At 35.7% G+C, this 12,226-nt stretch overlaps 1 protein-coding gene across 3 annotated transcripts in view; it reads left to right on the top strand.

The window, feature by feature from the left end:
- The first annotated feature begins 1,598 nt into the window (after positions 1–1,598).
- Positions 1,599–12,226, top strand: part of LOC149000985 (ADP-ribosylation factor GTPase-activating protein AGD4-like) — a 78,981-nt gene continuing 68,353 nt past the window's right edge. The window contains exons 1-5 of one of the 3 annotated variants that reach the window (XM_089140086.1): positions 1,599–1,669; positions 1,806–1,979; positions 4,337–4,413; positions 6,643–6,743; positions 7,792–7,862. In XM_089140086.1, coding sequence (XP_088996212.1) covers positions 1,932–1,979; positions 4,337–4,413; positions 6,643–6,743; positions 7,792–7,862 — 297 coding nt within the window. In that variant the 5' untranslated portion in view covers positions 1,599–1,669; positions 1,806–1,931. Of the gene's footprint in view, positions 1,670–1,707; positions 1,980–4,333; positions 4,414–6,642; positions 6,744–7,791; positions 7,863–12,226 lie in introns of those variants that run through there. The other 2 variants (XM_089140088.1, XM_089140089.1) reach the window with 2 other exon arrangements.

Here is a 12,226-nt window from a genome sequence, read left to right as displayed (position 1 = left end):
GATGTTGGTTTTTCACTAGTTAATCCCTTAGGATTGTCATGTAATTCATTTTGTGTGTGTGTGTGTGTGTGTGGATTTGAGGTTAATTCTAGCTATGTAATGTGCCCTTCGTTTACATCATCAGGAGAGCTTTTTATAATTAATGTAAATGGGGGCTTTGCCCCTAACCCCCATGGAGATTCAAACTCTGACTTCCTACATGAAAACGTTAGTCTTTTGCCAACTAAGCCACCCCTTAGTGTTCACGTCAAATGTTTTAATCCAATGGCTAGGCTAAACTCAACGAGTGTCATTGGATTATAACATTTTATTTTATTGAATTGCATGATTTATTGGGAGAACCCCTTCAAAAGAGGAGCCAAGTGTTGTTCATTGATTATTTTCCCCACATTCAACCACCCTCACAAAAAAAAAATGCATTACTTTAGGGTGGATGAACAATTGATCTATTTAATTTTGTTTTTTATTTTTAATTTTCTAGAGCTGTTAAGATGGCAAGTATAAAAAGGACAGGTGCTATATCATGGAGTGAACATGGGGGAAAAAGATTACTTAGCTCCTATGATGCTAGTATTTTGAAAGCCCAATGCCTATTAAGGTACAAGATTTTATTTAGTTCATTAGTTTGTTCTAAAGCTCATTATTTAAATTACTATTGTAAAAAACCTAACTTAAAACCCCGAGGGGTGGCTCGGTTTGCAAAAGACCAATGCTTCCATATAGGAAGTCAGAGTTCGAATCCCCTTGGGACTAAAGGCGGAGTCCTGCCTATATTAATTATATAAAAACTCCCTTTAGGATGTAGTCGTGGTGCGCACAAGCTGGCTCGGATGAACTTTGGAAAAAAAAAAAAACCTAATAAAGAAGAGGGTACAAAAAAAAAGTGCTTTGCCTTAACTTGTTAACGTAGTGCCAATGGTGGGTTAACATAGCTGTTAAAAGTTCAACCTCCTGTGGGATGTCATGGGTTCAAAAAAATCATAATAAATAAATAAAAAATCAACGGGTAAGACCCATACTTCTAAGTGAAGATGTTTGTATATGGCATATGTAATATCTCCATTCCCTATATATGAATTTCTATTTATATTTTCCCTATATAAAAAAGAATACTATACATTATACATAAATTTTATATAAATATATAACAAAAGAGATTTTATTTTAATTAAATATTCATATATACAAATATTGATTGTCTTCGGCTCCCTCAACGGCGGTTGACCACGTATTATAGGGGGACCAACCAGGCTAGGGTGATGAGAGTCGATCCACACTCCTGGTACCATAAAAAACAATAGAGGAAGAAGAAGAATAAGGTATTCGCACGATCTTGCAAATGGCCATGGAGTTTTTTATTTGTAACATATTTCAGATTAATGTAAACAAAATGTTCTCCTATAAAAAACTAAAAAGAATAAAAAGAACACTCTATTGATTATTTCAGGAATTTAAATTATATTATAAATTATTATTATTATTATTATTCTTTTATGAGAAACTCATTGATGCAAATCCAAATGGATGAACTGATGAAGGATCATGAGCTTGCTTTTTCATTTTTTTCTTTTTTTTTTTGATTGAAGGCATAACCCAAAAAAAGAAAAGCTTTCTTCTAAGTTCCAACCAATGTCATGGTGTCACACCGTTAAGAAAAAAAAAAAAACAAGTAACACCCTGGAACAAGCTAGTCAATCATTTTTTCTGTCCAATAAAAAAAATCAATCATTTTCGTTTTTCTTTCCTCTTTATCCATTAATTATTTATTATTTTATTTTTCAATGTCAAATCCCTCAATCATTCAGGGTCGATTCCTTCTTGATCCGGGGATCTGAGCTCAAGCGAAAATAAGGGCAGAGAGAGAGAGACTTTTAACTTATTTATCGCTTTCGTTGAGCCATTGCAGTTGGTGTCTCATCTCCTAGGAGAAAATGGCGGTCTTCATCAAGCTCGAAGATTCTCCAATGTTTCGGAAACAGGTCGGTTTCAGATGAAAGCACTTAAACTGTAATTCCTCATTTGGTTTTAATAGATCTTTTTTATTTCTTGAATCTCTATAACTTAGAAGTGTAATACATCTCTGTTGAATCTTTACATTACAAACTGGTATATGGTTCTGGTTTTGATCACTAAAATGAAAACCCAGAAGATTACTTTGTTAACTGATATCGTAGAAAATCAGAAGGGTGATGAGCATTGCCACCTTTAAACCGATACCCCAGAGAATACAGAACCAGAATGTCACATATCATTTGTTGTCAGTAGCCCAGAGGTTCTGCTTGTAATAACTTTCCTCGGAATGGAGCATCATAATAGCCTTTTGTATGGACTTGCTTATCTCTTATAAAAGAGTCAAACTTTAATGATTAGTCTGTGTATTTTGTTGGTCGAAGTGATGGGAAAATTTTGGCTGATCCAACCGAATATTGTAGTGTTGTTGGGGGCATTGGAGTATGCAACATTGACTAGGCGTGATATTCCCATTTTAGTCAACAAATTGTGCCAATTTATATCTCATCCTACTGAGACCCATTAGTTAGCTGTTAAAAGGGACTTGTGATATCTGAAGGGTACTATGCTGAGGCCCATTAGTTAGCTGTTAAGAGGGTCTTGTGATGTTTGAAAGGTACTCTCTTTCGTGGGCTGCAATTGTTTCGTTCTTCCTCTATGGCACTTCATGCTTATTCAAATGCGGATTGAGCTGGTGCTGTTGATGATAGAAATCAACTGTTGGTTACCTTATTTTTCTAGGTTCCAATCTTGTTTCTTGGTAGTCCCGTAAACAATATGTGGTAGCTAGATCAAGTACAGGAAGTGAGCATCAGGCACTTGCATTAGCCACAGCTGAAGATACTTGGATTCAGTTCTTACTTGCTGAATTACATATTCATTTAGAGTCTTCTCCAACTTTTTGGTGTGACAATATCGGTGCTACATATTGCTGCTCTAACCCAGTGTTCCATGCGTGCACGAAACCCATCGGGATAGACTTCCACTTCATGTGTGACAAGGTCTCTTGTGGAGATCTATTGGTATGTTTTGTGTCTATTGCTGAGCAACTTGCCAATGCCCTTAGTAAAGCCCTGCCTACCCCTCAGTCTCATTAATTGCGATCCAAACTCAATCTTGTTGATGGTACCTTGAGTTTGCTCCGGGAGGGTTAAGGGTATTAAGGACATTACATGATTTTGTATCAGTAGATTAGTTTATTACTGTTGAAACCTTTATTGTATATATTTATACAGTCATAAACTTCAGATTAGCTTCTCTGAAGAATCACAATGTATTGAACATAATCCTCAAAAGTGGGAATTTTCAATTTAAGCTTCCCTAGCCACATGATTTTTCATCGAAATTCGGGGAAAATGGAAACTTTGGCTGCCTTGTTTGGCACAGTTTTGAATAGTTAACATGTCAACTAAACCATGTTCTTGAAGAACATGTGTACTTCAAAGAGAAAATATATTCCTACTAGGCTGAATTGAGCTTTATTATTTCCTATTAAAAGGTGATCCAAACTGCGCATGAATCTGATGGGATTGGATACTGGACCTGGATCCTCTGTAGTACTGGATTATCCAACTGCCTCCGTCAATCATGGTATGGGAGAGCGATATGGAAGATTTTCCTTCATGAACTCAATCAATAGTGGCATTTTGGCTTTAGGGATAAATTCAAAATGGCATTAGCCAAGGTTTTGCCACCTCAAACACTTCATGGTATGGGAAAGCGACATGGAAGATTTTCCTTCATGAACTCGATCAATGTGTGGCATTTTGGCTTTAGGGATGCATTCAAAATGGCATTAGCCAAGGTTTTGCCATCGCAAAGACCTTCTTGTAGCTTATCATGTATCAAACTACTCCCTGATCCACTCTAGTATGGACATTCCTTAATCCAAACATTTAGCTTCCTAGTTATGTGACACATCCATATCAATGTCATCATCTTTGGATTACAGTCCAGACTGAAGACAATAGGTAACTTGGTACTATATTCTTGATTCTCTCAGGATTTGAGGATGCTAATTTGCTTGCCAAGTATCCCAAGATTATATTGATTTTTCATATCATCAAATAACTTTTTGTAGTGTGGACTTATTTTTGTCCAGCTGACATTAAGAATTGATTCATGTCCCTAAAACACGCTGGTGTTGATATTCTAATTTGATGTTAAATATTGTATTCATTTAGTTTACTATTTTTGACTAATTGATTAAAACAACTTTCATTAATTTATTTTTGATCTATTGTATAGAGTTTTAGGTTTAAATTGTTTAATACCTTTTCCCTTTCCTTTTTTTTTTTTCTTTTTCTGGGGCTTCTTTTGGGAGCAGGTAAATTCACTTGAGCAAACCACGGATGAGTTAAGAGATCGCTGCCAAAGACTTTGTAAAGGATCTAAGAAATTTATGTAAGTATGTTAAGCTATTCTTTCTGTATATTGGGTGCATCTAATTTTAGCTTTAGTTGATTATGCCTATGAGAAATTCATGTCTGTGTTAAATTGTTTAACATATCTATTACATTTTTCTGATATTAAGGCGGCTTTGTTATCATAAATTGCTGTGCATCTTGTGAGGAATGAATTTTCCAAGGACTCATGATATAGTTACATATCAAATTCATTTCTTCTTCTTAGAGATTCTTTTAAAACATTTACGGTGTCTGTAGATATGCTATTGTTTTATTTCTCTATTGAGAATTCTCCCAGTGCCTGATATCTGAGCAGTCATATGGACCAAAAGCCTCCAATAGGAGTTCAAATTTGTCGAATGTATCTCACTTAAACTTCAGTTTTACCAAAACTGATGTCATGCAGTAGTTCACCTCAAATGGGTTCTAGATTAGAAGAGTTGGGTCTTCAATACTTAACTTTATTTTAAGGAGTTGACATACCTACTTTCTGTCATGAAAAATTCCCAGGATTTTACCTATGAGAAAAAAATATGGATTTTGGCGTGCTGCTGCTGGAAGGGCTACAACAGTCAACAGCAATAGAAGTAGCAACAATAACTTGGCCTTATATTTCCCAAATGGGGGCTGCCTACATGATCGTTGCCTTCCAACCAGCTCTATTCAAGGTCATACTGGATACATGGCCTAAGCTATGCATGTCTTTTCTCACTTGTCACCAGTTCTCATAAGGTTATTTTAGTCTGCCCCCCTGCTCTTTTAGTTCTTTCAATTTGACTCCTCCATTTTGGAACATTTTAAGGCCTCCACTGAACATAGCCGTCCCATCACAAACAGCTTTCTCATATCTTGTCATGTATTAGAGCTATTCCCATATCAGCCCTAATATGATCATTCATTCATCCTTCCTAATTTTGTGATTCATCCATCTTAACATCCTCATTTTTGCTACATTGAGTTTATCCATGTGATGTTTCTTAAATGCCCAACACTCTATACATACACCTTAGCTGGTCATATGACTGTAACTTAAAATTTTGCTTTAAGTTTTAAAGAAATATGTCAGCCATTCAAACTTTGGGTGCAGCTCTCCATTTCATCTGTCCTATATAAATTCTATGGGAAACATCCTCCTCTATATTACCTTCTTTTTACCCGTCTTATCCAGTTGTACGGCTACCAGTTGTGGTTTTTCAGTCATGACCTAATCTCTATCAACTGTTCCATGTAGTATGAGCTTCCAAAACCAACATTCCTTAGTCATTCTCACACTGCTAAAACACTACGAGGAACAGCTGATGGCTTATGATTACTAGATTGTTAAGTGTTGTAGAATGAAATATTCCCTTGTTGGATGTTGTTTCTTCAGCCAGTATATACTTAAGAGAAGCATATTCCAACTACCTGGGTTAGCCCAATGTATCACGTTTTTCACTTTTTCTCTATTTAGGACAAAATATTTTTGTGTCACTTGCTTCTATGAGGAGATGACAGTTACTTTGAATTCTTCTCTAGTGCTGAATGACAGTTACTTTTCACTCATATACTTGAGGCAAATTAAACAACTATTTTGTTTGCAAGACAAATATATGGTTTAACTGATACATTTAAGTTATATATTTGTATCCATTTATATGATTTATATGTGATATTGGCACATGGTTCATATTTGATGTATATGTGCATTCATTTGTATGTCATATAAATACTTAATTTTTTAATCATGGTTCAAGATCTCAATCCCGATATCCACCACTGAGATCTCGCTGAGTATGGTAATTTTCTTTTCTTGAAAACAAAGCCAGATTTGAGTTGGAAGCATAGAACTACAGTAGTATTCCAAAATCTCACCAAGATATCCGAGATATTACTGAGGTTTTGCCAAGATTTGACCAAGATAGGACCACCATGACTGAGATATTATTGAGATATGACTGAGACATACGATATGTGACCGAGATATCCAAGACTTTGGTCGAGCTTTGTTATTTTTTTTTCTTGTCATTTGTCTCACTTGGCTGAAAAAGCGAGGTATCTTGCGAACTGTTGAGCCATTTTTTAATTTGTTACAATTTGCATTTGTCTTTTCCAATTTATGCATCTTCTGCATGTATCTGTATTTCATATGTGTGTTGCAGAATTATTATGCATCTTCTTAATACCCAGAACTTAAGTTGAGCTATTTTTGCAAGAAAAGTTGCTTATGTTCCATTTCTAATCCTATCAGGACAGCAGTTGAAGAAGGATGCATAGGAGATAATGCATTTGCAGATTCTATAGAAGCATTTGCGGGTGGAGAGGATGACCCCATTAGTTTGTCAATTGGAGGTTTTTGAGATTTTTCTTTCTTCATGTTCTTCTTTTGGTATATTTAGAGACAAAATAAGATGCTGGGGAAGCAAATTGTTTGGGTCTTCAATATTAGTTCTTTTAGGTTAAAAAGCCAAGCTGATTGGCTGCATTTAAATATTTGAAACTTTGATCAATATAATAAGAGTTTGGTGAAATGATTTGGTTTTTGGAAAAATGAAATGATCAAGCTGTTGAAAATTTGGTTGAAATAGTAGATATGTTAATGTTCCACATTAAATACCAAATTTGAAACAGATGATTTATATTGGCAAAATGAGTCACAGTATCTCAAACACTTCAAATTTGTCTGTGAACATAATTAAATATTAAAAAGGAACTATTTTTGGATTGTCCAAACCCTTCCAAACTTGTCTATGCTCCTATGAAGGGATTGCAAAGAGACATTTGTATTGGAACTTCGAAAAAGAGTAAGTTCTAAGAGCTTATCATGTTGGCTTATTCCCCCCCCCCCCCCAGCTAGATCTGATCAATGTTTTGAATGCTTACACTATCAAAATAAATTGTGATAAGCAAACTGGGTGTTCTTTCTCTCTTTCTTCTATGGGTTTTACAATCACTGAACATGTGTACTTGTGCTAACTTAATCATCCCTTATAGTTTTAGTGAAAATTCTTACTATTTTACTTGTTTCCTCTCATTTCCATTGACTTTGCATAATTTTACCAAATTTTGATTAGTTTGATAAGTATTTTGATTTCAATAAGAATCAAAATAATCCTGTCAAAATCTCTGACCTTCGATTCAAAATCATCTTACTTATTAGGAGTCTTTGTTAAATTTGGTGTTCCTAAACAAGTATAGGTTCTCTGATGGTTAAATGACTCAAATCCAATGTGCTGTTTCTAATGTGGGGGAGGTAATACCACTAGGTTGCTCTTGCTTAGTCTCCTCTGTCTCTGCCATCTCTTGATATTCTCATCAGAGACGGGAATTACAAGATGCAATTGGACTACAAATTTAGCCTGTTTGATGTTCAGCAAACTTCTGTCATTTTATGTTGCAGGTCCTGTTATGTCCAAGTTTGTGACTGCATTTCGAGAGCTTGGTAGCTATAAGGAACTCCTTCGTTCACAAGTAAGTAATCTGGCTTTGACTTATTTGTAGGACCTTGTTAGAGAAACTTGATTTAAGGTGACTGCTTCTGTCTCTCTCAGCATCTTGTTTAAAGTGTCTTGACCCCTTCAATTGCATGATCTGTTGTCTCATACAGTTCAGCATTTTCTGTTGCTTTCACTTTAGCATGGCACTAATCATGATGCTAAACCAGCAGTGTGCAGTCCTTAATCGGCATTGGAACTTTGAGTAATCCAAAATAATAGATTTGTCAAACAGGAAAATATAAATTACGAAGGATTGATGGGTTAAACAAATAATAGCATGATTTATATTTATTGTTAGGCCTTCCAGATGTCTAAATTATTTTAGTGCGTGTTTCGTTGAATGGAATGTGATAGAGTGGACATTGAGTTTACCCAATTCTGCCTTGTGGATGCTCTTTTTAAGAGTAAAAATGGAAGTTCCTCTTCCTCTCAACTTATCTTCAAACTTGCCTGACCTTCAACTTTGCCAGCAGCCTTGAACAATTGGAGTCTGTGTCGGTCCTTGAACAAAATCAAAATTGTCAGTAGACAGGATCATAGGGAGGTGGGATGCCAACCAAAATGAATCAATTTTTCAAGGAAGATGTAAGAGAGATAGGAAGATTTTACTAAAGGGTCTCACCCCAAGCATAGGTGAGTACCACAACATGAACAATGTCTCACTGTAGTCTGTCTCTCACATAAGAGTGATAAAACCAAATTTCGTTGAAATTCTGATTTCAAATGCTTGCATGATGCTTGTTTGATGGGTGGGTTGGTTCTAGACCCTCCTTGGTTTCCTTTTATACTTAATGGCTTGTACATTTCCAAGAACGTATTAGGATTTTTGTCAGATATTTAGGGACTTCATTTTCAAGATCTTTCAAAATTATTAATGAAACTAACCTATTGAAATCCTTTGAACTTCACTACTTTAGTGGACTATATACAACTAAGTAACTAACTAGGTAAATTCATGGGATCTACTTATCCCTTCTACATGGGCTTCTAATTTGGTGTGTTATGATGAAAAGCATAAAGTTCCTTGCTGTGACCCATATGACCTTTTTGGATACTCAACCCATTGAACTAGGGTTTCGGCTTATTCCAGTGTGAATATTTGTTCTGGAACCTCTCTTTAACCCATTAGACCAGGATATGGGCTTATTCCGGAGTGAATACTGCTGGAAGCCTGGAACCTCTCTTGATCTATATCAACTATTTCCAGCTTTTTTGAATGAGTGAAATTTAGTGAAAGAGAACCTATCAATTAATAATAGGCCCCTTGGGGGGGGGGGTCGGTGTACTCTCACATGGAAGCAGAGCATCAACCCGTCAATAACTACCCTGGCAGTCCAGTTGGCTCTGAAATTTGGTGTACAACTGGATCCTTAGGTCCTGCTCTCACTTGTCAATTTTCTACTCGATCTGAGTTTCCTGAGTGGTAGAAAAAGGTATTGACAAGACTATAGTTGGTGAGTGGGGTGTAGATTAGAAGGAATAAGGGAAAGAAATTGGAGAACAGAGGGAAGAACAAGAAGAACAACAAAAATTATGCAATTAAGGCCTTGATGTAGGAGCTTTGGCTTTGCCTATGCCTCATGTAGGTGGGAAGTTATGGGCTTTCCTTGAGAGCCTTAGCTATCCTCAGCCTTGTGTAGGTTGCTGGACCCCCTTGGGCTCCTTGTACAATAACGATGATGATATTTCTAATCGAATATGTACTAGTGTAATAATATACTTGAACAAGGATGAATACTAATCAAATATAAATAATGATGCATGAATGCGCATACTCATTTATAATTTTGTAAAACAAAATTAATCCCACTTACTTATAGCGACTGTGTCAGGTTTCAGGCACCTGATACGACCTCACAATCACTGGTCTTTGGAACTAATAAGATACTATCAATAAACTAAAGAAACCCTTAAGGCTGAGAAACAAACCCTAAAAGCAGGGGAGCTTATGCGCATACTTTGTGGTGGAGAACTATTTCACAGTTTCGGTTCACAGACTTTCCCTGTTCGGCGTGCTGAACTCATAAAATATGGGAACTCAGTTTAATGATCTAAATTTAATTTCATTTAAGCTAGATTCTAGAACTAACACCCCTGAAAGGACCAGATTTAGAATCAACTCCAGTCCCAGATTGGGCTTGAGATCCCCTAAACTTTAACATCGAGATGCATTCTGTTTCTATATATAGTATAATAGTATGGAGATGACTCCAGTATCTACTCCTAAAATTTTAACATTTTTGAACAATGGGAAATTTTCAGCGCCATCCCGAGTTACCCCCTAATACTAATGACACACCCCGAGTTATCCTATTTATCATTTAGAACCCCTATTACTAACACCGTTAATCTCGGTTAGTTTTTATTTATGCATTTCCAATATTCTCCCTACATTCCAAGGAAGAAGATGGAAAAGCAGGGGAAAACAAAAAAATATTTATCCGAGAATAGTAATCATGAAGATGCAAGAAGGAAGAAGAGGAGTGGTTGCAGATAGTAGAGAAAAGTTGAGAGTAAATTTTTTCATCAAGGGTGTTATTGTCTTTGTAAAAAGTTCAACTTGCTTACATCAGTACTTAACTTTGATTTCCTAACAGCAGGGGGTTTCATTAATTTTAGGGGGAAACTCAGGGGTTGGCACTGAAAATTTCCCTTGAATGATTTATTACGGGATATAGATTTAATTCTGACCCTACCCTAACAATTTTAGACTAAAATTTCGTACAGAACTTCAGATTTGATTTTTACAAAATTCGGGTTTGAAATGCAATTCTAGTCTGTTAATCTGAATTCTAGTATTTTATTACCCTATTAGACAAGGTCATAATGGTCTTAAATTTGGTATGGTTTTTCATTTATGAGTCATCTACTCCAACAAGAAGTTTGATTTCAAAATTCTGTATGCACTAGGACATACAACTATTCTCCCACGATTCAGCAGAATCAGTCCATATTGACAAAAGATATAACTCTAACTTTATAAGGATATGGAAAATTTTTCTTTGCCAATGTCAAAATTTTTATGAAATAAAATAATTAGAAGAAGAATAATTCTATTAAATCCTTCCTATGGTCACCTAGGAATAGGATCACTCCTAGGATTGTCATATACTCCCTTTATGATTTCCATCTTCGTCATGGGCTGAAACTAGAGATCATAAAGTTTTCCTACCATGGGATTCATCCATCATCCCAAAGAGATTAAGGAACAATCATTAGTTAGGTCTACCCAATTTGATTGGAGAATCCCCAAACAAGTTGAGAATACTAAGGTCTCAAGTAATAAAATCAAAAAGGGAAGGAGAAAACGCAGCCTGTTGGATCAAAGCTTGTCCTCAAACCGCTCTTCTCCTATCTCATCTTCGTCTTCGCTTTCCTTCTCTCCTTTTCTCTCTCCTTATTTTCTTATTATTTTGCGGGTTGGGCTCCCTCACCCCTTGTATATTTATCTTTTCTTTAACTTCCCCATCCTATTTTTCTGAAACTCTCTTAATACCTTCCACGTTCATCACAATTCCTAGCTTGTTTTAGTCAAACTAAATGTAATGTTTATAATGATAATAGAATAGTACATGATTTCACCTGGGGGGTTTCGAACCGTGACCTCTATTTAGTTCAAATGCTTTAAAAACATTGGGTTACGGTGCACTTTTTTATGATAAAAGCCCAATAAGAAGATGCTTATTCCATTCTAAACGTGGGTATTACAGCCTGAGCAGCAAGGTGCCCAAATAGGCATTTGGTATATATAATACAGCAAAGTTAATTATATATAATGATGTTACTGCATAGAAGCCATATAGTTCTTTTGGGTGAATTTAAATTTCTTAGATGAATTAGAGGCCATATACTTGGTATGACTATGCTAGTAAATACCTAATGTAAAAAAACTGGCATATGATAAATAAAGCATAGAATATAAAACAAGCATATTCATAAAATACAAAACAAGCATACATTAACATAACTTCGTGAAGTACTAAACAACTGATACAAGACGTGCAATTCTCACCAGGCAATGCTAAGGCTTCGAATGTGGTTTCCTTTCATCAAACTGGGCATGTTGTTTCCTTGGACATAATTTGGTGCCATGATTTCATGGGATCTCCTTGACAACTACGCAATGGAGGATGGCAGTTAAACCTTGTAAAAAAATAATGCGACTGACTAGATTAAATGTTCTACCATAAAACTGATCGTGTCGCTAACCAATCAAAAATAAAATCCTATACTAATCTAGCAAGCAGAAAATACGGGGTCGAACTATGAGGAACTAAAAGGCTAAGTTACTAAGATTGAATTTAACAAAACTAAATTTAAACTAAATCTATTAACTAA

Source organism: Hakea prostrata, chromosome 11 (assembly GCF_041222555.1).
Source record: "Hakea prostrata isolate BN-2017 chromosome 11, UWA_Hpros_2, whole genome shotgun sequence".
Lineage (NCBI taxonomy): Eukaryota > Viridiplantae > Streptophyta > Magnoliopsida > Proteales > Proteaceae > Hakea > Hakea prostrata.
This window is presented reverse-complemented; position numbering and strand designations above follow the sequence as displayed.